General features: G+C 53.1%; 4 protein-coding genes across 4 annotated transcripts; all 4 read left to right on the top strand.

The window, feature by feature from the left end:
• Positions 1–1,312: 1,312 nt before the first annotated feature.
• A1O3_01267 (uncharacterized protein) lies at positions 1,313–5,353 on the top strand (the record flags this gene model as incomplete). Its single annotated transcript, XM_007731415.1, has 1 exon — positions 1,313–5,353. One exon carries the CDS (start codon positions 1,313–1,315, stop codon positions 5,351–5,353), a length of 4,041 nt encoding a protein of 1,346 aa, XP_007729605.1.
• A 1,284-nt stretch (positions 5,354–6,637) lies between these two features.
• A1O3_01266 (transaldolase) lies at positions 6,638–7,841 on the top strand (the record flags this gene model as incomplete). The annotated part of the gene is made up of 5 exons (XM_007731414.1): positions 6,638–6,676; positions 6,753–6,783; positions 6,833–6,951; positions 7,005–7,169; positions 7,221–7,841. The coding sequence occupies 5 exons, from the start codon at positions 6,638–6,640 to the stop codon at positions 7,839–7,841; spliced, it is 975 nt and encodes a 324-aa protein (XP_007729604.1).
• An 819-nt stretch (positions 7,842–8,660) lies between these two features.
• A1O3_01265 (uncharacterized protein) lies at positions 8,661–10,223 on the top strand (the record flags this gene model as incomplete). Its single annotated transcript, XM_007731413.1, has 1 exon — positions 8,661–10,223. The coding sequence occupies one exon, from the start codon at positions 8,661–8,663 to the stop codon at positions 10,221–10,223; it is 1,563 nt and encodes a 520-aa protein (XP_007729603.1).
• A 5,103-nt stretch (positions 10,224–15,326) lies between these two features.
• On the top strand, positions 15,327–17,887 carry A1O3_01264 (uncharacterized protein; the record flags this gene model as incomplete). The annotated part of the gene is made up of 2 exons (XM_007731412.1): positions 15,327–17,397; positions 17,511–17,887. The coding sequence occupies 2 exons, from the start codon at positions 15,327–15,329 to the stop codon at positions 17,885–17,887; spliced, it is 2,448 nt and encodes an 815-aa protein (XP_007729602.1).
• Positions 17,888–27,060: the final 9,173 nt, after the last annotated feature.

Below are 27,060 nucleotides of genomic sequence, written 5' to 3'. Positions count from 1 at the left end.
ATGGGTGTCTGTTCTTCTGGCGCCTGTTTCTGGAGTCAGACACTTTCACGGGTGAAGTGGGTGAGCCAGCAGTCGAAGGTCGAAAGACTTTGCCTGCAGTAATACATGATCGGCTACCTAGGTATGGCCTATCCGTTTAGGAAAGGCAGCGAGCAAGGAAGAGCACTCTTTCATGGGTACATTCACTCTCTCACACCTTTGATTCCCCAGATCTGGGCCACTTTCACATGACAATGATCAGCAGCCAGAGTCGCATCCATTTTCAGCTGAAGTTGGGACTGGGAGGATCACGTGCAGACACCTCCCCAACAGTTGGCCAGTGCCAGTACCACAGCTCTGCCTCTGCCTCCTACCGATGGTAGCATGTACACACACAGTACGGGAGTAATATCAAATTTGATTCCCACAGGCTCATGCCAGCTGAGGTCGTGACGTAGTCTGGCCTGCTTCGATCGCGGGACCGAGCTGGGCCCCGGATCATTGGACCGTTGCCCTAGCAAAATGTGGCACCATCCTGCACAGACGTAGCTGAGCCACATTTCCCAGCACCACCAGCACCACCAGCACCGCGTCCTCCACCGATTCTGAGCTACCTTACCTACCTGGTAGTACTCCGTACACATTGTCACCTCCATCCGGGATACCTAGTACACAGTACCACCACCTCATTACAGCCCTGATCTGCAAGACCCACGCTACCGGAGCATCGTCTTTGCCTTCTTTCTTTTCATCTCTCTCTCCCCTCCTCCCTTTCACTCTCCGCAGCCAACGAAGACGAGGAGAATTCGACCAGAAGCGGACATGGGGCAAGATAGCACCTTTTGTCCCTGCCAACCCGTCGCGCGATAGGCATCATCGTCTTTCTGCTGTGAAACTCCCTTTTCCCTCTTGGAGCGACTCGTCGTTGTGACTCTCAAGCTCGGCGTTTGTCGCCCACTGTCGCCAGTATGAGTTTGTTCCACAGACGGAGTAGGTCTGCTTCGGCCTCTGTAAGTCGATACTCTGCAACGTTCCATATCGTCCCGTTCTTACAAGTGCTGACTTTTCTTTACCTCAGCGGCCGCAGACTCCTGTTTCTGCTTCTGCCCACCAGGCCGCTACTCAAGCGTTCCTGGCCAGCCGAACTTCCCCAGCAACCCTGTCAGCTTCTGCCGCAGCTGCCGCTTTGAGGAGCATGACGCCGACCCCGACACCTGTGGAACAGGTCCAGACAAAACGTACGATCCAGAGACAGGCTTCTCAAGGGGCACTTTCGGGATCAGGTCGAGGTAGGTCAAGAGGCGGTCTACAAAGGCAACCCAGTGCCGGTTCCATGTCTGAGAGGACGTTTCGAACTCCTTCCCCATCACCTTCGAGACAGCCATCGGGCCCGCAACTTGTGGAGCATCCTCCTATTCCGAATATTCCACGAGAATACACTGGGAATGTTCGGGCGCAGGGGAAAAAGAAGATGCGATCATCTAGCCAGGGGGCGCCTCCGCCCCGTGTTCTGTCTCCGCCTCCCACGCGACCGAGTGACCGGGGACAAAGCCTCGACCGCTCCCAACGATTCAAGCAGCCATCACAAGCTGAGCGAAATAATAGTCTAGCTGCGATTGATGAACTTCAACGCACAGATAGCCGCAATTCTGTCAACTTTTCAAGACCATTGTCGCCGCGGCCCCAGTCACCCGCAGTCCAAGCATCACCAGTGACAAACGGTCACAGAACGCCGGCGAGTATGCCTCCTCAGACCATCTCTCCCGCTGAAGCCGAAGACATCCAGTACGGTCTCTTGGAGACCGCCAACCGGCCTGTGAAGAAGAAGAAGAAGAAGGTTGCCTCTGGCTCGACCGAGGGAAATCATCTGCAAACTGGTACAATGGCAAGCAAACCTGTTGGCACTTATCTTGACCCAGTCCCGGAACAAGAAGCGCAAGATTCCGCCGATCTGCCGCTTCCTGTCAGAAGGAAGAAGAAAAAGTTGGCGAATTCGGGACAGAATACACATTTTGCCTCATCTGATACGTCTTCCCGAACCGATTCTGATTCAGATTCCCCCGTCGGAAGTACAAAAGAGCGGCGTGCCAACAGAGCATCTGGAGTTCTGACAAAACAGCCATCTATTGTGCGAGAGGATTGGGAAGGCGAACAGAATGAGGACGCTCGTCCCTCACCGGCTCAACTAGCAGCAGAGCATGACTTGAGCTCTAGCCAAGGTGGTCAAAGCCTACTGCAGAACAGACGCTCAAGCAATGCCGCGAATGTCTCCAGGAAGATAGAGGAGCCAAACGTTCCTCCCAAGACTGTGAATCAGCTTGTGACCTCCGATTTCCAACCAGGGAGTATTCAGGATAAGCCAGAAACATCATCTGGCACCTCGACCAACCTTCAAGTTATCCAGCCTAAACCTGTTCGGGGCTCATCTCTGAGTCCTTCAAGATCCACAAGGTTTTCAGATAGGTTATCATCTGATCTTGCAGCAGGACAAAAGCACGAGCCGCCTGCGCGGTCTGTCTCACCTGCCAAGCCTGCACTCAAGCACCATTCTCCAGCTCCTGGGATGTCTCCGAAAAACCCTCACGCTCGCGGTTCTAGTGTCTCTCCGAGCGAGGCCTCAGATATCTCTAATATTTCTACGGATGGGGCCCCCAGGCGCAAAAAGTCTGTCAGGGTCAGCTTCGAGTCTCAGCCTGAAATTGTTGGTACAGCCGATACTGCTCCCAGCACTGAAACTCTAAACAAGGAGAAGACAGCGAGGCTGGCTCAGGGGAAAAGTAGACCAGCTGACAACACAGTATCTTCTAACGACGATATGGAAGAGCTGATGAAGCCGCGTCCTCAACTTCCCTCCTTTGGCAGTATTAGAGGTCAAACGTCGAATTCCCCCCAAGAAGACCGCACGCCAGCGCCAGTCGAGGATAACAAGTCGGTAACATTAACTTCCACGTCACCGGTACCCTCCTCTGAGTCTTACAGACACCCCTATCCCACCACCGGTGTCTCTAGCGACCACGCAGTTGGCGCGATCCTGGCCAAAGAGACTCAGAGGCTGCCACAGGAAGGTGGAGAGCGTCGAAACGAACCTCTGCCGCCCGAGGTTACCTCCGTCGAAGGTATCGTCTCGTTTTCCGATTCAGAGAGTGAAGGTTCAGAAGGTGAAGGAACCACGAATCTTGGTGTCCTGGGCGAAAAGCACGATGGACCACAAGCCACAGCCTACAAAGCCGAGCAAGCACCAGCTCTTGACCAGCAAACACCGTCGCGCACTCAGCCAGCTCCTCAAACAGAGCTTCCGGTCGTATCCATAATTCCACCTACACCTGCCTTGGAACAAGGCGGGCCAGATGATCAATGGATTGTCGAAGTGCCAGGAGGATTCCCCGTGTTGAGTGAATCCACTACTCAGCCGGAGAAGTTCGAAGGAGCGGCGCAGGACACAGTTAAATCGCCTACAGCGCCCACAGGCCTTGGCATGGATTCGACAAGTGAGAATGAGTCCGACAATGACAGTATCTACAGTGATGCAGCAGAAGATCCTTCAGAGCTTGACGGAACGGGTTTTGGCTCCATCGATGCTATTGTGGACAGTCCTATCGTTCCGATTCCGTCGTTGATTTCTTCTATCCCTGAGAGTCCTCTTCCGCATGCTGTACGACCACAACCTGAAGCTGGTAGTTCAGCCTCTTGGGAAGAGGCACAAGCACGATGGAATGACATTGTGGAGCAGACTAGATACAGTCCAGCGATAGCGGTGTCAAATTCCCCAGAACCAAAACTGCCAACGGTGACTCCGGTTCACAGTCAAGTCACACAGCAACAGGAACGTCATGGACCGTCCCAGCAGCCACAGATGTCCCAACCTCGACGCAAGAAGAAGTCAGAGGCTGCCATCGCTGCCGCTGCATCAGTGCCCGCCGCAGCTGTCGCTGCTCACAGGCGCACAGACACTTCTCGTCAAAAGAAAAGCCGATCAGCCGCCAACCCGACGGCTGCTCGTCCAAACCCTCCTGCTACAGTGGCGGGCACTGCTGCACCTTTCAGGCAATCCATGAGGCACAGTTTGCATTCAGACCCGGATGCGGGATTTCGGAAATCCATGCGGGACGCGAATCGTCAGCCCATGCCTGATCCAGCTCCAATACGACAGCGGCAACGGCCGCTAGAGGGGACAGCGTCTGGCCCAACGCAACAGCCAAGAGCGGCCTTGCAAAAGAAGTCTTCAACTCCTGCACCGTCGGCAGTAACACCAGCCCCTGCCTCGGCACAACGGTTACATCCTGTCATGCCAGTTATGTCCAATGACAGTGATTCAGACAGCTCGTTTCGAAAGCGAAGGCGTCGCAGGGCGGCCCCAGAGGGCGTTCATACTATGCGTCGAAGCATGCGTGGAGGTCCGGATTCAACGGTGCGAGAAAATGAAGGCAGCCGAGTCCGTTCTATCTCGCAGGAAGGTAGGAGGCCCTTTTCGCCACCGGGTGGTACGCGTACTATGAGGACATCAATGAGAGGCTCTATAGACAGTGGCGTACCAAGCCTTCGCGCGTCAAGTGAGGCTAAGCGGTCGTCTTCCCTATTTGGCCGTCGCCAGAAGAGTCCGCCGCCTGTTCCCGCTGTGGGACTGATGCAAAAGCATCAATCACTGATTGCAGGTTCAGATGATGAGGGCAGTATCCCGCGGAAGAGCAAGTTCCGCTCACGATTCGCAGAGGACAGCGACGATGAGCCGGACACGACGCAGTTCACACCCGTCCGGGGAATCCCCCGGCGAGGCGGTGACAGCGATTCCACAGATCTAGAGGATAGCTCAGACGACGAAAAGCCACCAGACGGTACTCCCGCTAGCCTTCAGATCCCTTCGAATCATGCGCCAACATTCAATGACGAACTTCCATCTCCTAGTACCGAGAAGAAACGTGGATTCTTTGGAAGACTCCGAGGCAAGAAGCACAATGACGAGGTATCTTCACCGGTTGTTGAGTCTCCTCAATCGCCTCCAAAGGTAGACGCAAGCAAGCCATCACAATTGGGGTTCGCATCTGCCGCAGAGCGAGATCGCATGATTGAACAGACGCGGGCGAAACTCGAAGCTAGCAAAGAGGAGCCGCGAGGACCGTCGCTGCAGTCGCATGGCAAACTGCAGAGACGACACCAACCTCAAAGGATGATGAGTGACTCCTGGCCCCTGCCACCCAGTATAGCAGAAGACGGGAAGGTTCGCCCAAGCACCTCGGACGGAGCACCTCTCAGAAACGGGTCGGCAAGGCTTACTCAGGGCAGTATGCGAGCGACAGAGCCAATACAAGCTGTCGGGAGGGGCGGGAAAAAGAAGAAATTTCCCATGTTGCGCAAGGCTTTCGGGCTGAAGGATTAGTATTGCTTCTGACCCTGCTACGCGAGTCTAGACGATAGCAAATTTTGTTGCTGTTCGTCTTCGGTGGCATAATGCGCTCTGTGGATGTATTTTCTTTGTTTACTTCACACGAAATGTATAATATTGGGAAGAAGTTGGGAAGCACTGAGCTGAAAGGATTCTGTGATATGTAATGAGCTAGACGGCCGTGTGGAACGGGTCGTGTGGGAGTTGATATAATAATTCGTTTGTGATGTTGTCAAAAAGCGATATATAGGTATGTTGCATATTAGGATAGGCTCCTTAGCTATAGTCTAGCAAAAAAGAGGATTTGAAGAACGGATGGAGATCTGCCGTGATGGACACAAAACACGAATACATACTGTAATGCAGGCGGAGTTTTCTTCCTGACATGACCGGGAACGAGTAGTCCAGTTCAGCAGTCAATAATACTCTGATATAGGTATGTCAGGAGGTAGGTATGCTATGATGTTGGCTGGATCGGGGCAGGGCTGATGCTGAAGGGTGACCAAGCATCCCGCTGACTCACTCACCCCATGCTTAGTATGGTTGAGGTAAGCGACAGACAGAGAGGAAGCGATTTAGCATGGATGGCGATGCAGATAGTGTTTTGACCTCTGCTCAAGGGAATAATAGCACGCTCACTGGCCAGTAGGAGGGCTGGAGCGGGGGGATAGTCTGATAGAGGAGTCACAGGGCGAGAGGCTACCTGTGAGGCGTCAGAAGGCCCGTTGAACATGCTTGTTGAGGACCAGACTTCACAACACGAGTACAACAAATGAGTGAGCCCGTTGGGTGCCCGTGAATGATAAGCGTGGCGAGTAATAAAGTAGTACTACTAATTACTTGACTTGCCTCTGGTGCCTCATACCTAGCCTCGTACCTAAGTACATGTACCTTAGGTACTGTAGTGGTGAGTCTCGGGGCACTGCGTCACCTACAGTACTGTCCGGAGTATATAGGAACCTGGAAACCAGCGGGGGATGCCTCCCTCAGGGCTTAGGAGGCTAAAGAGGCCTAAGCCTAAGGCTCAGGCTAATTACTGTGAGCCGCCAATGCGCAGTGTGGTTGCCCCACCTTACGTAGAAACTGCAGTGCTGCTCCTTCGTCACCCCAAGAAAGAAGCCGGAGCGACACGCTGCGCCATTAAAAACAATCCAGACCAGCTTCCGCTTCATCCCAGAATTCTTTTCTCTGAAAAACATCCGACTCCTTCCCAGCCCAAATTCTTCTTCACCATCGTACAATCTATACAACTTCAATCAACCCGCAACTCAACTAAACATGTCTTCCTCTCTCGACCAGCTCAAAGCCACTGGCACTGTATGTTCACAACCCCGCCATCCCCATCCCGCAATACCCGCATGCAAGAATTTCATCAAGCTCACAAGTTTCACAGACGGTCGTCTGCGACTCTGGCGACTTTAACAGTATGTCCCTGCAATCCCTCAGGCCGCTCTCTTGCTAACTAAATTCCAGCCATCAAAAAGTACCAGCCGCAAGATGCCACCACCAACCCTTCCTTGATTCTCGCTGCCTCTAAGAAGCCCGATTATGCACCACTGATTGACGCCGCCGTTCAGTATGGCAAGTCTAACGTACGTTGGCTCCCACATTTCGCAAGAAGCCAATGTTGAATTAATTTATCCAGGGCAAAACAATTGAAGAGCAGGTCGACTCAGCTCTCGACCGACTGCTGGTCGAGTTTGGCAAAGAAATCTTGAAGATCGTTCCCGGCAAAGTGTCGACTGAAGTCGATGCCCGATTCTCGTTCGACACCAAGACTTCAGTTGAAAAGGCTCGCCACATCATCGAGGTAGGTTACCTCGCTACACCATTCACAACAAGGTTAATTGACAGCATGCAGCTCTACAAGTCCATCGGCATCGACAAGTCCCGCGTTCTGATTAAAATCGCCTCCACCTGGGAAGGCATCAAGGCCGCGGAGATCTTGCAAAAGGAGGGCATCAACTGCAACTTGACCCTCATGTTCTCCCTCGTCCAAGCCATTGCTGCTGCCGAGGCCGGTGCTTTCCTGATCTCCCCCTTCGTCGGGCGTATCCTCGATTGGTACAAGGCAGCCATGAAGAAGGACTTCTCTGCCACGGAAGACCCTGGTGTGCAGAGTGTGCAGAGCATCTTCAACTACTACAAGAAGCATGGGTACAATACCATCGTCATGGGAGCCTCCTTCCGAAACATCGGTGAGATCACCGAACTCGCTGGCTGCGACTATCTCACCATCTCCCCCAACTTGCTGGAGGACCTCTACAACTCGACCGACAAGGTCGAACAGAAACTCAATGCCGCTGCTGCCGCCAAGCTGGACATTCCCAAGAAAACCTACATCAACGACGAGGCCACTTTCCGCTTCGACTTCAACGAGGAGCAAATGGCTGTTGAGAAGCTCCGAGAAGGTATCAGCAAGTTTGCTGCCGATGCCGTCACATTGAAGGGCATTCTCCGAGAGAAAATCGAGAAGGCTTAAGTGAAGTGAACGGAATTCATTGAACGATGGGATGATCCGCAGTCATCAGGCAATTGATTTGATTGAGTACATGCCACTCTAGGCCAAAGTCATTGAATTGAGGATCAGGTTCCTTTGCCGAACATAAGGTGTCTATACAATGGCTCAATTCGTACATAAAATCATTAGTGGTTTTCGAGAATAGAAGTTTCTTCGACCAGGTGTCGCATGTTTCTGCGATTCATCGGTGGTTGTATCAACAGCTGTGCCAGGTGCTGTTTGGGGCATCTTGCAGTGAACTGTGGTGGCGAGGAAGGTGTGCGTCATATCATGTCATGAGACAATGATCGTTTTCGTCTGTCGGCCAATTGCTCCGTGCATAAATTCGTCACACAATTCAGTCAGACAGTTTCATTGTTCATGAGTGCCTCTGGTGATGGTCTTTTCAGACGCACCCACAACAACTGACCACTTCCGTCCAGAGTTGAGGAACAAGTCGATTATCCACATCCAGTCATTCCGGGGGAGGGGGAGGGGATGGGGCGGTATGCGCTTTAGAGACATTCCGTCGGCACACCTTCCTTCGAAATACTTAGTGGTCACTCCCAATCAGCGCTACTGGTTACTCCATACTCCGTAATTGAACCAACTTCTAGACACACATGGCCTCCCTTTACTACTTGTACGGTACGCAGGCCATCGCCATCTATATGGTCGACCAAAGAGGCCCAGCAAGGGCTTGCAATATAGAAGGTTCCTGCTGATCGCAGTATGTTGTTGATTCTGGCGCGCTGACCTCGCCCTTCCATCCTAAATCACGGCACTCTGCCCGCCTGCGCCATGAAACTGCTGCGACCTCGGGAGGCCAACAAGCGAGGGAACATTGCGACCGCCCGGATTGTGCCAGCTCTTTTACTAGGCATCATCGCCTATTCGTCATGGGTTGTTACGAAGCATGTCTGCCTTGACTATCTCATCCACCCTCGCCCTCGCGCATCTGTAACCGTCCACTCGCAGACCGGCGCCGCCATCGCTATCCTCGTCATATTTTATCTACTATTACTTATCGCTCTGACATGTCTTGGCCGCCTCCTCCAGACAATTCTCACCAGACCGGGCTTCGTCCCACGCGGACCGCAATGGAATATTGAAAAAGAAAAGAGTACGGGGAGAGCTAGAAGTGCAAGTCGTAAAGAGGAGGCACTGGAACACAGCTCAACTGAGGGCTATACCCCACGACACCTTCGCCGGCATCGGCGAGACGAGGAGTTCCCTACCCAGGACTTCTGGCACAAGGATGTCTTCGCGTGCGGCTGGGATGGGCGCCCCCCATTTTGCTCGACATGCTACAACTATAAACCCGACCGAGCGCACCACTGCAGCGAACTCGGCCGCTGCGTGTTGAAGATGGACCACTTCTGTCCTTGGGTCGGAGGCATAGTCTCCGAGACTTCTTTCAAGTATTTTATTCAGTTCACTTTCTGGGCTGCTCTTTTTTGTCTAGATACGTTGGTCGTCGTGGCGTATTACTTTGCGAAACGTCGACGGGACGAGCGGTTTATCAATGTCCATTGGATTCTGGCTTTGGCGTTTGCTTCGCTCTTTTTGCTCTTCAGTGCAGGCATGTGCGGATCAAGCCTGCAGTTTGCATTCGTCAACTCCTCGACTATTGAGCATCTCACACGCAAGACCAAGGTCTGGTATCTGGCGGTGTACATTCCCAGGCAGGTGTTTGAGAAGTATCAAGCGTCGGGCCGGGACGATCTGAGATTGATCACATATCCACGCCCGCCATCCGAACAATTCCAGATACTCCAACTGCACGGTGCCAAGGACAATGACAGTCAGCAGAGCGTTGCTCGGGAAGCGTGGCATCCGAGCAGGATTACTCCTCCAGCCGCGGCTTATGATCAGCATTCCCGTCCGGCCTTTCCTTCGAATCCCGTGGCCTCGAGCGGAAATATAACTCCATCGGCACGCTCACGGCAGGACAGCCTCTCCCTACCCGTGCGGTCAGAAGAGGCGGCCGATCTGAAACGCACATTCGCGATCCTCGAGACCGCACCGGGCGAGAACCCTTTCGACATCGGTTGGTTCAACAACTTCAAAGAGGTCATGGGGTTTACTTTGCTGGACTGGTTTCTTCCGCTGCGTCCCTCTCCTTTACTGGACCATAGCGATCCAACCAGTATGTACAAGCTTGGCACAGTGGTGTCAAGGATGAAGAAGGAAGCAGGTATAGATGATGATGATCATCACGAGGATCACGATGCTAATAGACGCGGCGAGAGTGAAGTGGAAGAAACAGGGAAGAGGCGACACAAGAAGAGGCGGAGAAGGAGGAGGTCGGACGCCAGCCGGAGCCGCCCCGGGTCTGGAGCCGTGAATAGAGAAGAGAGATGAATTGATTAGCACCGCATTTTGAGATGAAGACATACTGTACCACCTACCTACTTCTCTGGAATTCTTTCCCAGCGTGGCCGTAGTTCGTTCGTAGCTCACAGCTGCTAGCCATTGCTTGAGGTACAGGTACCTAAGCTACGCGAGACATGGTCCCCTTATCCTTCTCTCGTTTATCAATCTAAATCTACATCCCACGGCTAGCATATATACGTAATTGCTATCGATCGTCCGGAGTAAGCGGCCTGCTCGTGTGGGTGTGGGTGTAGATGTAGGTGTAGGTGTACTAGTAGGTGATAAGGTGATACAGGACAGGATATCCATCAATATGTCAATGTTGCTATCACTTCACAACGCAAGATATTAGCAGCCCTCCTTCCCTCCTTTCCTCCTAGCATAGCATGTTCGTTCTATTCAGGTTGTTGCAGTACGTCGCCCGTCGCTACAATGATATGAAAGTGTGCTCGGCACTCGGTACTAATAGGTACGGTTCACTCGCGAGGTTCTCCATGTCTAATGAAGGTTGAAATGTTCCATGTTCTCTATCAACGGGTCGCAGGGAGAGCGCATGCTATCTAGTATAGATAGCACACCTAAGCCAGCCTTCTGGTTAAAGCACAAGGCTGGGAATGCCTAAGTTAGTGCCCCTTAGCCTAAGTTTGACACCTTAAACCCCCTTATCCCTTTCCCCCTTCTCCATATTTTCCCTCCCTCCACAGCCTTGCACGTGGCACTGCCGCCTTCTTTGCTTTGCATGCTTTGCATGCTTTGCATGCTTTGCATGCTTTCCGTAAGATGGTTTGGTGAAAGGGTTGTTGAAATGACACACCAAGGGCAAGTCTAGTCTCCCACCATCAGGATGAGACTTGGTTCGTCTGTCACGGGCCGCTAGTTGTAGAGGCCAGAAAGGGGCCAGTGTGGGAGTCTAGGTAGTCTCCTTGGAGGAACCTCTAAGGCACGGGTCAATGGGAGAATATGACCTGGAGAGGTATGACCATTCTGAGTCAGGGTAAGGTAGAAGTGAAGCTCAGCAGGAAAGAAAGATACAAGGGGAAGTAGGGGGGAAGATAATATCCAATAACTTCAAAAGCCAGGCTGAGAGATGGTTTGTTCGTCCAAAACGGGCCGCTACCTAGTCAAAAACTACTTGGTGCTAATGACAGTGTCTGGAAGATATCTGAAAATATGAAATTCGTCGCACCACAGACAATAACGAGTGAGCTGTAATCCTGCTGTTTTGCTGTCTGTGGCCAGAGATGTTATGCGAGTAAGATAGGAAGACACGGTTGAAAAGAATGATGATGCCTTCATGCTTGCATTTGCGTCCATGTTCGCATTTGTCCTGTGAGACCGACGTGCATCGGGTGACTGGAACACAGCACTTTCCTGTTCGGCCAGAGTATCTGAAGAACGACAGAGGCGTTGTTGCAGGCTGTAATCCGCTCAAAGAATTCAGTTGGACTGAAATGTGCTAAGTGTTCATGACGACCAATGTGACGAGCGGAAGGAACTGGCGGTAACGACCGTGCAGGATGATCAGACAATATAGTCAATCCTGGAATAGGAGTGTTGTAAATCTGGCCTTCCAACAAGGACAATACCGGGACAGAAAGAATGACAATAGTAAAGCAGAGCCGAATTGAAGAAAGGCTGCTCTCCACATCAGATTGGACGGCGTCCACCACAAAGGCTGATAAACCAAGCCAATGTTATTGCGAAAAGAGGGTGAAGGTTCCATTCATTCGTTGAGCCTCGAGGCTGTATAGGACATCTCGCACACAGGTTTCCAAGTATAATGGTGTGAATGGTATGCTCAGGCTCGTTGCGCCACCCATAAACTCAATCGCGGGTGCGGCAGTGGCCACACCTGGTGTGATTGCACCCTACGCATTTGCCATCTGCTAAGTCCGGGTTGTTGAGGTATTCGCATATGTGGCAGCGCCACCATCCCGTCATAGATGGTCGGCTGCTGGAGAGCAAGCTCCCGTTGTTCAAAGGGAAAGCAGGCTCAGGCCAGGTCTGGGCTGTAGCAGAAGTATTCTGGAAAGGTTGGTGGCCTCGAAACTCAGCGCATTGGTCTATGTGCAGGCTTCCACCATCCTGGTTGGTATTGTAGCATAATGGATGCGAAGACTTCAAAGGAGGGTCAATGTTGTTGTCGACCTTGCACTTAGAGCATCTTTTGTGCTCGCATTCGAGACACTTCTCAGTGGTAGCGATCAGATAAGGCCTTGCGCCACATAGATGGCATTGCCATAATCGTGGCATTTCAACAGCCAAGACTGGGACAAGTTCGACAGGTTCAAAGGTGTGAGAGAATGAATGTATGAGGAGTGCTCTTCCTTGCGCTGTTGGTGTGATACCACCGAATTGACTTGCAGGCTGCGAAATAGTAAAAGCGTGATAAGGAAAGCTGAGGGAGGTGAATGTCATCGAAAGAAAGGGGCGTCATGAGGTAGACGAAGGTGCTATTCATGTCATGAAGACTGGGCCGGGTTTATAACTCAAGACCTCAACAGCAACAGAGCCCGCCTACCTCATTTGACGAAAGGAAGGTAACATCGTAAGGAGGTATCTTTGAAGGAAAGTGGCTAGATGGTAGATTAGAACAAATTGACGCCGATGCAGCTTCTCATACATCGGTATCTTTGTAGAGAGACGCCTTCTCCTCGGTCAAAAGTACATCGTCATTTCATATACTACCTCCGTTCGATCCACTCAGGATTGTGGTCGAGATACCCACCGACTTGAGGTTTGTTCATCCCAGTACATGTGAGAGACACTGAGGCGTGCAGACGTCCGGTGTATGCTGGGCGGGTTTGAGCGTACCTGGAACCTGTGATTGGGAGGATGGGCAGCATCATCAAGCGTTGTACTCAACGGTGCTCCTTCAGTTGTGACCTCGTCTCAAACTTACCTTGCAGCAGGTAGAAGTTACCTTGCAGCAGATAGAAGAAGTGGCTATGTCAATAGGCAACCTGAGTTGATTGAAGCAGTCTCTCCAGTCGATATGTTCGCGGGGGACAGTACAAGGAGACAGTAGACACACAGCCCATTCGTGCAATCCTCTCCGATCCGCACAACTCTACAGACGAGGGTGCCCTTGCCTCAAAGGTGCAAACGTAAAGCGGTACGAATTCAACACCCATTTGGCCACTGCGCACAGCCGTAATCATCGGGTAGCAAGGTGAAAACTCTCACGCCTTTCAGCGTCCTGGCGAAAGGGCACTCGACTTGACGACCTGACAAAATGACCTGACAGGAAGTTGACACGTGATCGATGCAGGCTGGTGCAAAAGTTGAAAGGCGGATGGTCGCCAGAAAGGTAATCGTGACAGAAGAGGCCCAGTGACACTTCAGTTGCGGGTGTGACTTTGATCAAATACTCCCATAGGCGTAGATATAACAAAAATACCCACTCCTAGTGCACTTTAGTAGAAATCTTTGCAAAATGATGGTACAAAGGCGTGTAGCACACAAGTGCTTGGTAGGAACGGATCATACCCACCTATTTCCGGTACAGAAGCACTCCGGAATAATAGGCAGAACAACCTTGCTCGGGACACAATAGGATGATCTGTAAAGGCGCTGAGGTCCTTGATTGCAGGTCCCGTTCCTTACAAAGCGTTTGGATGATGAGGCTGAAAATTGTTGACACCTTCATTGGCGCCGGTCCACAGGAGAAGGCCGTGAACCGGTGCAAGGTAATTTTGTGTCAGAGGCATTCATCCTTCGACCACTCGGAAGGGCACAGGCACCACAGTTTGATTGCCAATTGCCGGTAAAGTTTGTTTGACGCCCGATTCGATAAAGTAGTACAAGGCCCAGGTATCGAGCCATTTTCTGGGCATCGATTGACGCCAAGGTAAGGCAGGAAACCCAACAGGCAACCACGACCTCAAATCAGAATGGAGTTGCAACTCTTGCATGTGACTGTTCACCTTGCAACGAGGGCCAAATGTTCGCAGCTGCCCACTGGTATCTCGGGAGCAGTACGGAGTAGTCATGAGAAGATAGAGAATCTGCGGGTACTTTGGGCATCACTTCCTTTCGATCGGCATGTTCTTGCTACCAAAATAGTAAGCCAGGTTGGTTGGGCAGGCAAGGTGGCACGGAGGGAGGCGAACTGCGACTATGTGGAGGGCAAGGCAACCGTGTCCAATCCCGCTGATGGAGGCTTAGGCCGTAGTACTGAAGTAGAGGAAGATGCTGTCGAAGCGAAAAAGGTCGAATCTACCGTAGATGGGAGTATGGTGCAATCAAGAAGACAAACTGAAGAAGGTGGTCAGGAGAAGGACTTGTTGGGCAGCCGAACATAACCAAGCATTTGTAGGCGGTGATTAGGGTGGTGCTTGTTGGATGCACCTAGGTAGTAGGTAATAGTAGGTGCCTCGTAGTAGGTGCCTAGGAGGGAGAGAGAAATCAGTAGTTGGTGGTTAGTTATAACTAATGCCTGATATGAACCTGGTAGCAGAATAGTATACACATATATTAGGTACATACTCTGTACTCCTAATAGTAGGCGCAGGCGGGGATGAGACGGCATGACGTCGATCTAGTGTGTTCTACAGAGTACGGAATACGCATACTGCAGTGCGGACGATTATCCTGGTGCCAGTGTCGGATGCAAAGTGTCTCTTGCTGTCAAATCCCCTTTCCATACTCCGTATTAATATTTATCATTGTTTGTTGTTATCCGCACCCATCAACTCCATGCATCAGCGTCCTTCCTACTGCGAGACTCACTTTTCGCTCTTCGAGCAGGCTGGCCGTAGTCAAGTCTGTTGACAATTCCAGAAGGTACTAACTACTAAGTTTATAGTCTCATTCCCCCTCCTCGCTGCCGCCTCAAGTGAATGAGTCCTCGGCCTCTGCTCCAAACCCCAGACATCCTATCTTGTCCTTCTCCCTGGGCCCTATCACAGACTTGTTTTCCTTCCTTAGAGTCGAGTCTTGCTAACTAGGAAAATCTGTTAGGAGTAGGAGCCGCTTCACACCTCCTCCCTGCCTGCAGCGGCAGCCTTTCACAACCCCTCTACCACTGTCGGCTAAATGTTTTGAGGATCCAGGCTCGTAGCTACAGCAGCCTCTTTGCGTACCCTCGACATGACCGAAAACCGTTATCGTCCCAGCTCCCCCCCAGGGCGCCGATATGCTGACCCCCGCGCCTCTACCGGGATGGTGTTCTCCTCTTCCTTCGATTCTCGCTATCATGCACAACCACGAGCTACAGTCGACCCTGTGCCAGTAGGTCGACATGGGAGCGTCTACACCACACAGGCCGTGGCGAGGAAGACATATCTTGATGATAATCATCCTGGTGGTGGCTCTACAATCAGGACAGAGTATACTGTCCGCCCAAGACATAATTCGACGATTGGCTCCGAATCCCGCAGGCCTGTCAGTGCTTTCATAAACAGACCTCCTTCGCCTCCACGTGTTCGACCAGCAGTGGTCACTCCTTCATCACGGGACGATCCTAGAACTCCCGTCATAGCGTCTGCGGGAGAAAGGTACCTCGTGCCTGCCGCATCACACTCACGACACCATCATAGAAACTTAAGCGCAACGAGGGCCGAAGAGGATCGTCTGGGCCCCGCGAGAAGCCATAGACAGCCGGAATACCATCGCCGTGGTGGCTACAATGCACCATTACAAGACGAAGGCTTCTCATACACGACACCGACGGAGCACTTTTTGCAGGAGTCCTCCAGGCCACCACAGAGGGCTCAGAGTTACAGCAGGCGGGAACGTCCGACCAGTGTAATCGGGCTGCAGGAATACAAGCATCCCACGAGAAGGGAGGGCCCACCTCTCTCTTCCACTCGTGCATTAGATAGGATCGAAAGATCGGACCCCTATCGCGGCAGCGGCACTCGTCTTCGTGATTACGATGAGCGTCCAGCCGAGATTGTGTCTCGACACCGATCGACCAGAGCCCCAGTGGTGCACCAGCATCGGGACGATGGCTATGCGTCTGCCCGGGAGGAGCGGGATCCGCGCCTCGCGCCGAAACGGCATGAGCGGCTCGACGACGACGACAAAATTTCTAGAGCTAAGTACGAAAGAGAAAGAGAAAGAGAAAGAGAAAGAGAAAGAGAGGTTTTACGTGTGCCACCACGTGAGTCTGAGCGCGTCCGGGACCGCGACAGGGACTGGGATAGAGACCGAGAGAGAGACCGAGAGAGAGACAGAGAGAGAGACCGAGAGAGAGAACGAAATGGTGATCGGGAGAAACTGCGGGAAGTTGACAGAAACATTCGAGGAGTTGACGAACGTCGTCAACCTCGAAGTCGTGAGGATAGTCCAGAACATGCTGGCTCACGAAAGGGCCTTGCCGCAGCCGCAGGTTTGGCTGCTGCAGGTGCACTGGCGGGGGCAGCGGTCAAGAGCTCGAAGGGCGTTCCAGATGGATCCGAGAGTGATGATCATAAAGACCGCAAACATAGAAGGAGGAGGCATCACCATGCCAACGACGAACCAAGTCCAGACGAGCTCGCTGGTCGTGTCGAGCGCGATCTTACTCTGAATGTCGGTGACCGTGCATCCCATGATCGACGCAGAGATGAAGGAAGAGGTGGCGACGCAGGAAGTGACCATGAAAACCATTATGATCAACGGAAACGCCATCGCCGGCGACACAAAGATCGAGCTCAACGCGGAGACGAGTCAGATACGACCGAGGATTCTGGAGGTAGAGAGTATCTTGAACGTCAACATGAACCGGACAGAGACGCTGACCTGCGCGAACCTCCTCGCTCACGCCACGAAAGGGCACCTTCTCGTGATGCCACGCGAGAACCGTCCTCGTCTGAGCAACATGTTGTTTCGCCGGGTGAAGATGAAGCTGGCCGCCCACGACGCGTTCAATTGGTCGAACCTTCAGATAAGAAAGAGGAAATCAAGCCAAAGGGCATACTCAAACCACCGCGTGAAACCCCTTTCCCCGAAGACCCTCACCCCGAGCGCGAAGGTGTGGCCCCTCTCAAGGACGCAACCAAAGACGGAATACCACCGCATGCACGCTGGACTAAAATCAGTCGAGCGTTGGTGAACCCGGAAGCACTGGAAAAGGCACATGAACGATTTGAGGAAAGAGACGACTACGTGATTGTGCTGCGTGTGGTGTCCAGAGACGAGATTATGAAGTTTGCGGAAAAGACCAAAGAAATCAGAGGTATATTATCCCTTTCCCAATTCCAATTTCGCAGGCCCTTCAGATCACCGATGCACTCTATGTTCCAGCTCTCCTAGATTGGAGTAATATGCCTACTGACGATATCACTACAGAAACCCGTGAACGGCAGTGGCAAGCCGAACTCGAACAGCGTCGGCGTCGCCGTAGAGAGACGCGCGGCTACAGTGACAGCAGCGAGGGTGACATGACTGAGGGCGGGGGCAGACAGCGTCTAGCGATCGATCAAGCTCCGCCTATCCAAGGAGATCCTAGAGCATATTTTGCACAGCAACAGCAGCAGCAGCAGCAGCCGCCGCAGTCCAGGAGGGAGGAGTTTTCCGTGCCTGTGAGCATTCCAGGACAGCCTGGTTTAGCCCCGCCTCAATTGGCCACCCCCGTCGTGGCGCGCCCACCACCACAGTCGCAGGAGATACCAATCCCAGATATCAGAGTCGAGCCCCATACTGCCGGTTATTCGATGAACGCATGAAGTTTGTCTGGATTAACAACGGTTCAACGCTATGTGGCAGGCATTAAATGTCAGAATTCCGCAGACAGAGTAGGGAGCGGAACCGACGCATCAGTCCTTACTCCGCGATGCAGCATTTGCAACGGATTGTCACGAATCAAGGAGAATCAAGGAGAATCAAAGATGAGAGTATTATGTCAGTAATGAACAATATTTTCTTCTACCTTTCGGAGAGATCAATACTACTGTGATCTGGGAGTCAGTCTTCTACTCTTGTTCTGATCCCTCACCTCATTTCTATTGTTATCGCCTCCCCGGTGCGTCCTCAGCCTGGTCTGTCGGATTGAGCTTGTATCAAGCGTCCTGTATTGGACTGCAAGTAGGCCAGGCAGGAAGGAGTACACCTGCCACATCGCACTCAGAGATGCGAGGCCTACGGTTAGATGTCTTGGGAGCAAATATTTCTGACACGAGAGTCTCGCCATGCGTCACTTTGTCACAATTCTTCCGACAAAGAAAGCGTGAAATGCTTTGTAGGCGCCTAGCTGACCAGGGCTTGTTGCTGCGAAGCTTAGTTTCCTCTCCACATCGTGACCACGTCTCGGGGGCCAATACCCACGCCTAGAGAGTAGCGAGAGCCGGACTCCTTGGTACCGAATCTCGGATCTGCTTTATAATGAAGAGCGGCAGCTGGGAAGAATCCGAAGTTCTGAATGTTTCCAGGCCAGAATCCATCGAGAGACTAGTGATCCCGGCCAGCACGCCAACAGTCGATCCATGTCGTAACGACGAATGTGGACACAACGGCCAATTTGGCTCAAAATTCCCCTCGGATGCGTCATGGATTTCCTTCGATATTGATCCCTTTCTCCTTATGACATTCTCGACTCATGAGCGCTTTAGCAACGAGGTCTCGACTGGCGACATAGACAACATCGGCCGTGCGGCAGACGTAGGAGATATGCGTGAGGAATATTTAGGCCACCCAACGGCGGACGGTCGAGCAGGATAGAAGGGACGGCGCGAGTGGATGACGTTCGCCGCTGATAGACCACGAGAGACCGTTTGCTGTCAAAACTGTCATGGAAAGAAAGGCAGTCGATCCGGTAGTGATAGTCTCCTCCTGCGGTTGAAGCCGTTGGTCGGACCCGCGCCATATAATGTGTACGGGGGATCCGTACACTATTACAGACTCCAGAGTACAGAGTATGTGTGGGAACGCTATGGCCGGTGTGTGGCGATGGCTGCAAGCAACGAGGTGATGCGGGAGAAGTTGAGGGGAGGCATCGCTGGCTTCGAAGCGCCCATTTCACCAGGCCATACGCCTCTCTCCTGTGCCACATCTACCTCCAGCACGCGGCCAGAGGGCACCAAGGGCGTGGAACTCGTTGACGTGATGGCTTCCCAGACTTGCAGATGGCAGAAGATGACAATCTGAGACAAGGGCTTCGTCCTCTCCACCCTGAACCATGATTTCTGGGTTGACAGCCCACAACAAGCGGCTTAGACATCAACGTGTCCTGAGGACGAAAATCCCGTATCTTCAGTTAGGTTGATGTTAACCGGGGGCAATCGATGGAGTACGGAGTACGGAGTACGCCAAAGAGCCGTCCGCCATTCGCCTGTACACTTGCAGAGCACACGTACTACAGGCTAGGTGACAGGCATCCAGCATCGATCGTCCGCTATCCGTCGCTTGTGACTGCAGGCAATTCAATTGCGCTCGTCTCGTCTATCCAGCTTTGACCCGCCAGGCTTAGGAGGCCCCTACTCGGTAAGTAGTGGCAAGCCTCAAGCCTCCCCTCCCTCCTACCGGCACCGCGAGGCTGCTAGTGTCTGAAGATCTTTGCCGCATGCCGAACGCCCCCCTGCGCCTGTGCGCCTCCCTGACCTTGCTCGTGGCAGGAACTCGTGGGTGTCACTACTACTGAGATCAGCACGTTGTCCGCCACGAGGATGTCACCCATGCCCACCACGTTGTCGCTCATCATCCGCCTCTCAGCTCGGAACGAACCCCAAACCCAACGGCTAGCCTACTCGTATGTGACCTCCGTTCGCGCACACCTCACCTCGAAGGTGACCGCGTACTCGTACTCCGTACGTGTATGGACAATTATCACTAAACCGACCACAAGAGCATGGACCAAATCCACAGATGGTCAACAGAAGCCCCTGAAAGCTGCAGCTATCCTGGTGCTCCATTAGTACCGCGAATCTACTGGTTTACCCCTGCAGTCCGCCGACACCATTGAACACATCCTGGCCGCACTTGACATCCCTTAGATCCGATAACACGGACTGCGGGCTCCTTGGCCCACGATCCCTACAGTGTACACTGTACGGATACTCCGTGTGTATGTCTTCGACGCATGGCGGCAATTTACTGGGGTTGCACTGTCCCGGCCCCAAGCCGTCTCCTAATCGATCTTTCACGAAGCGACAGACGATAATCCCTTCGATCCCGGTTGTACGGAACTCTTATCTTGACCTTTCCGCTGGCTACCAGTGGAAGGCCGTACATCGATGACGAGCTAAGTTTAATCGTCTGTTATCCCAAATGGGTGTTAGACGGTGTGGTTGGGCCTGCGAACTCCTCAGACCTTCTGACAGACCAAGCGGGCCAAAACAATGAACCATACGCGGGCAGGGGACTGATTGCCTTTGTCGGATGCGGCCTGCGTGGGGAAACCGCAATACCCAGAATTGAATCGGGCTCGATCTATTCGGACAGAAAAGAAAACATGCTAATATGACCGCTGGACCAAGACAGAGAATGGTAACTTGGGGCTAAGGGCTCACAACTCGAGACGATAACTCTATCTCAGCCACCATGCTTCCTGATCACTGCGGTCGACGATTTGCAGCCACCATGATATCTCGAACATATGGTCACTCTCCAAGCCAGGTCCTACTGTTTTCATAACCGCCCTTTCCGGCCAACCGTCTCGTTGGCCACCTTCAGGTGCTGGATGTGTGCAAAGGTAAAATACGATGATCAGCGCTCTATGAACACTGGCGGAGGGCAGCTCACCTCTCAGCAAAACATCTGGTTAGAACGTCCAGCCTCTAGGATAAACCACGCCGACCCCAGCAGGACAGGTAGACGAAGAATAGTGACCACCACATCTCTAATGCGACCATTTCACCCTACGGCAAGAGTCTTTGTTGAGCGAGCCGATCTCGTGATGATGTCTCCCTGCAGATTCCTTGTCTTTGTGGCCTTGAGTACAAAGCGAAAGAGCATCTGAAGTCCTAGGAACTGCTCTCGCGGCCAGCTACCATCTCCTTCAGATGGATCATTCCCTAATCAAAAAACAACGAACAGTAGAGTGAGGTGTTTCAACATCCTTCAAGGCAATCTAGATACGAAAAGAAGGGTGTTTCAAAATGGCACCATACACCAACGTCGGAAAAAGCGAAAGGCTAAATCACGTACATTTTGCACATTCATCTCGGCACCAAAAGCCCCAGGTGAGAGTGCAAGACAGCTCAACAGTGGCCGGCTTCTGGATACCGGAGCTAACCCCGGCCGGATGGGGTCTCTGATTGATCCTTGCTCGCCGGTTGCTGGCTTGATGTCGCGATGGTGTCTGGTCTGCACGGCCGTGACTCGAACAGTCTAGAACTCCGAGGGCTGTCATTCAAGTCGATCAGCAGATGTGCTTCAGGTCTATCGTAGGAAAACCCACCAGCCGACCCTGCAATCAATTCGCGAACACAACTTATCACTGCACATCTGAGAAGATTCTTGCGAGACATGCAGCTATGAGACACACAGCTGCTCAAACCGCTCCAGCTGTCATGGTTTCAGAACTTCGGCAAAGCGCAGAGAGCCGAGATTGACCTCCATCCACCAACTCCATCACGACTATCACGGAGACGCCTCGAGTCAAAGACACTAGCAGTCAGCAACAACCCAATTCAGGTTCTCGGAATGGAGATTGCAGGGCTTCGACCGGCCACTTTCGATAAATCTGTTGCACGTCCGAACCTGACGGAAACATGACTCCGAGCTCAGTTAAGGATGCAGCGGTGACGCGCAACACGGTGGAATTATCGCGCTAATCCCGCAGCAACGAAAGAGTGTCGTAGCGGAGAGAACTAACATGCTTGGCCGGCGGTGAAAGCAGCCTCTGTTGGAGATGGAGCGTGGAGATGAGAAAGACGCCACAGCAGCACAGAAAAGCAGTGGGAAGCACTTCTCAGCGCCAATGTCCGATCCATCAAAAGTCGATACTATTATTAAACTGTTTGGTATGCCGAGAATCTTCTGTCGTACAGCTCGCCATGCTGAACAAGGCTGAGCAGAGCCGTTGGCAGATTGCTGACATTAAGCTGTAGTCGGATGTTGTGGCTGAAGTACTGCAGAAGTTTCAGTATCTGATATCCTCCGTACTAGCAGGCATGAACAAGCGAGATGGAGGCGGCGGGTGGAAAGCGCAAAGGCCAACGACCAGGAGAAGCGCCCAAGGGAGCTGAGGCTAGGAGGCAGACGGGAGCCAACTTCAAGCTTGAGCCCGGCAGCTTGCCAGCTCGGACCAACATGGGTGTGCGTGTGTACCCGATCGAATCAGTGGGGGCGGCTGGGTCAGTGACAGTACGCAGAGTCTGACGGTGTCCGTTCCGGCCTTCACACAGTTGGTCTTTTCGATGACGATTCGGCGTCTCCATTTCTCCCCAGAGCAGGTCAGATGGAAGTCTTTCCCAGCTCTGGCTCTGAGTCGGTGTAGCTCGAGAGATGCATGAACTAGGGTAGGATCACCAATGGCGAGCAAACCTGTGGCTGACAGACAGGTCAAGGTTGCGTCAGCAATGCATCACTATGTTCCAATCACGACGGCAACTCGAGAGAGAAAGACGGTCAGGGAGCCGTCAACAGCCTGAACATTGGAAGCCAAACGGCATCAACATGCTGATCGGCGGCGCCAACAGCCATATCCAGGATCATCGCCCGGGCCACACATGGCAGTTCATCACCGCCGTGTAGCAGGCCGGGCTTAGCGCCGATCTAGGTTTAGTCGCCTGGAATTAAGAGGTGCTGGGCATCGAGTGCGCACTGGGCAAGAGAATGCGATGTGATGAGAAGGGAAAGGTGCGAAGAGCGAGGGGGAAAACAATGACAAGATGTGCGGCATGTTTCCATCCTGTCAGGAGGATCTGGAGGCCCGTGTCAACGAGTTGGGCGCGATATCGCATTATTGATGGCCAGCAACGCGCACACCTCCTGCGGCTACAGAGTAAGAAGCATACGTATCACGCATGCTGAAGCGTGCGCCTGTCTTTCACAGCCTGTTCGATGGACTGGAGGATGCTCGGGGTGGCGAGACCGTCATCGAGATGGGCCAAAGCATGTTTGGCAGGATGTGGGTGCTTCACTCGCTGCAGCTGCAGCATGCGCAACGGGCTCAGACCCTGGATATGGACTGGGGCCAGTCATAGTGGCGCGCATCCCGACATGCGATTTGGACATTGCTTGTTCTTCTTCCCAGCCCATGTCTGATGATCGCCAGCGCCGGTCGAGTTTGCTAAGAGCTGGGCGTGATTGGCAGTCTCAACCCCCGGCGCAGGCAGTTGGAGATTGCAGGGATGCTGGCGCGCCCTGGACAGCAGTGGACAGTGGACAGTGGACGCTCCGAAGCCGAAGCCCAAGCCCACTTTTGGCCGCCCCCTCAAAAATTGCATCCTTTCCCACTTAAGTTAGGCATGCATGTGGTGATTTGGAAGCTTGTTATGAGAGCACCAGACGACCGTCCTTCTCATCTAACATTGCATGGCCCTAAGGCGATGGGCGCGCATCTTGTCACCATCTCGGTGTTGGGAGTCACGGAAGACACTGCCTTGCCTGCTTGAAGTGGATTAGTGGCAAGAAGGTGAGAGATCATGAGAGTGATGGCGGTGATTGTCGATAGGTAGCTACCTCAGTATCTTACAGGTACATACGGATCCTGGCTTGATACCTAAAGGTACCTCTAACTTAGCGCCTATTACGGGCATTAGCCTCTATACACAATTAGTCTATCGCCCGGTTGGGGCCGGGAGAGCAATTGCCTCCGGAGGGCAGCTAGGTAAGACTTTGTACGTGCCTAAGGTAAGGTACCTTAATAGGTGCCTAAGGTAGGTAGGTACCAGGTAAGTACCAAGTGTCTGGAAGAAACGATCGTCTGACAGCCAAATAATACGCGAAAAGGCCTGGCACCTGAAGCAGATTATTCTCCAGTTAAACCTGTACGTACTCTTTTCCTTGTCACGGCAATACATGGCGAATTTTTATCCGTCCATCACGATACCCAGCCCTCGACCGCTATTTCCAGCCCGATCTCCAGGCCAAACATGAAGGAAAATTATCATGTCTCATCGTCCTCCCCATCGGAGCTATTATTCTTATTCTTATTATTAATACGGATACTGTTGTGATAGTGCTGTTCCGAGTAGCGCGGGCTGGCGTGGTGCATTGAGCCTCCCACCCTTCCGATATCCCATCATAACCTTCCAGTTCTTCTCATTATTTTCGCGTCGTCCTACGCCCTATCGTCGCTAGCATTATATTGTTCAATCAGTATCCATGCCACCCTGGATCTATCCAGTGTCCATAACTCCGCTGTTGCTCTCCCCCTCTCCTCGGTCCTTTTCCCTTCCAGTTCCGCCATCGAGCTCCACCCTCAACCTGGGCTAAGAAGTAAAACACACAAGCCACTGCAGTTCACGCGACAAGCGCTGTCCTCACGTCCCTGCTCGATACACGGGTCAGTGGTCAGTGGTCGGTGGTCACCACCGCCTCACGACCCTGGGCCACGCCACCCTGGTCGGCCGAATCTTGAACCCGTCACCCCTCTCGAGTTCCAGCCCTCCAAGCCGCATCTGGTCTCTCCTGACCTCCCATACCCCTGCACCTACGCTACGGCGCCCACTCTAAGCAAACAAAAAAGCACGCCGTTGCTTCGGAAAAAGTCAATAGAAGGCTCACGTCCACAGATCCAGCAACAAGCTCATACACAGACGCCATCCCTCTTCCGACGTCCTCGATGCCTAGCGTCAATAACGGCAATAACGTGCGGCAGCACAACCATACCATTCAGAAGCCGCGTCAGTCGGCCGCACCCAGCCTCGGCCCCAATGCCACTGCCGGTGGTGGCGCTGGGCCGGGGCCGGTTGCAGGAGATCCTGAAGTAAGCCAGCTCCAAAGCCTCTCTTTTGTGCGATCCTGGGTCCTTTTCGATTGCTATTGTTGTCCCTCTGGCTGCGTGGTCCCTCGTTCGTCGAAGAAGACAGTACTCGTACAGTTATCACACTACCGCCCCCATGCTGGTCCGACCGTTGAAGCCGTTCATGGGCTGTCTTTGGCAGCCCAAGGCTCCATATTGCGGGCGCCCGGGCCAGACTGAATGCTACCCTGGTCCCTGGGCCTAGTGCTAGCGGACGGTCCTGGTCATCTCCCCTTCTCCTGTCATCCTGTGGCGGGTCTTCTCACCCCTCCCTGATCCGGGATCATGGAGCCGGCACCTCTGCTCGAACGACCTTTGCCAGCAGACGACGCCAACCTGGACGCTTGGGCTCCGACAGTTGGTCCACTGCTGCTGGCCCTGGCACGGCAGCCGTCGCATCAAAGGACCAGCATCCACCCAGCAAGTTTGCGGCCAGTGGTCACTGGTCACCCATGCAGCAGCAGCCAGTGGCAGAGGGCTTTGCAACCAGCCCACCCTGGCCCCTAGCAGGCCAACTAAAGACACACCCGTGGCCCGACCGTGGTTCCCAAACTGCCAGGATCCCAGCCCCAGTTCCCGTCCTGCTCTCTCCCTCTCGCTTTCTGCCTACAGCAAGCTCCCGTGCCCGTCAAGCTACCGACAAGGTCCCACTTGGCTGCCAGGCCGGCCCTTCACCATGCCATAGCACTCCCGAGTCTCCATGTCTATTTTCCAGTCGTCCCTCACAGTACAAGGCCCTTTGGACCCCTCGGCTTTTCATGTATGATTCCATCCTTCTCATTCTCGCCAAAACTTGATTCTTTCCATCAATTAGACTTCCTCTGGCCTTCCACCCTGCACCGCCACGTCTGACGTCCATGCTTTCTGCCGTGTGCCATTTTCCATCTCAAAATCAACATCCAATACACCCAACGCCGTCTACATAGGACCATCACCATCCCCTTCCACCCCAGTCCTTCCAATACCCTCCTCTACCAGGTTGACAAGAACAACCCAGTCCTTGTTGAATCGACTATCCAGCCCTCCCTGCACGCAATCATCAGTACATGGTATGCACCCTGCAAGAAGGCCCCCCATTTCCACTCCCACTCCTCCCTGGTGGCTGGCTTGGCTTCTGAACCCTCCCACCCTATTCAACGTTTCGACTCCGAAAACACTATCCACCTAGCAATCACTTTGAACCTCTCCACGCCTGTCTTAAAGCCTTGCCCGCTCGCCGCATCCCGGTCTTCCTGCTGGATGTGCAACGACTCGCCTGTCTCTGTTCTGGCAACCCTATGCCGCTTGATCCAATTGTGTCCCCTGCAACGAGGTCAGACACGGACATCTGTTTGAGCCTTTCTCGAGCTACCAAGTACGCGCCATCGTGCCCCTTCAATTGCTCCATTGAGCGTTTGCATCTAGTCCTTGCCGCATTGTGGGAGGGACTATTGCTTCTTTCCCTTGTCTCTGGACCACACGCTTAGTGTTTCTACCCGGAAATTTCCCCCACTCTGATAATCAGTCCTTTTGCCCGCGTCTATCATTGACGGCGATCTTGGCCCTGATCGAGCCCGAACTTTTGTCCCCGGTCCTCTTCACATCCTGGCTTGGTCGAGCCCCTTGACTTGATCATCAGGGACAGACATGCGTGTTGTTTATGTTGCTGCTTGGGAACCATCCATACCTGAACAAGTCTGTACTGACGAATGGGCTTTCTATGCAGCATCGCACACCACAACCGTACCAAAACGTTGGTTCGGTGCATCAGGCCCAGCAGCAGTCACGACCATTGAGCACCGCTCAACCATCTCAGCAGCCATATCCATCGCCAAATATCTATACATCCCAATCAGGCCTTCAGTCGCCGTTCTTGAACAGCCAGCCTCAATTCCAAGCGCAGCAAACACCCAGCGACGCTCCGAGTTACTATCCCTCGAACCAGAGTCCTAGAAGCCAACACAGCGGAGCTGGAGCCTATTATTCCACAGGTGAGTGATTTGTCCACCCAGT

This window comes from Capronia epimyces, assembly GCF_000585565.1.
Source record: "Capronia epimyces CBS 606.96 chromosome Unknown aczIQ-supercont1.1, whole genome shotgun sequence".
Lineage (NCBI taxonomy): Eukaryota > Fungi > Ascomycota > Eurotiomycetes > Chaetothyriales > Herpotrichiellaceae > Capronia > Capronia epimyces.
The sequence above is the reverse complement of the archived record's forward strand: the minus strand, read 5'-3'. Positions and strand labels throughout refer to the sequence as shown.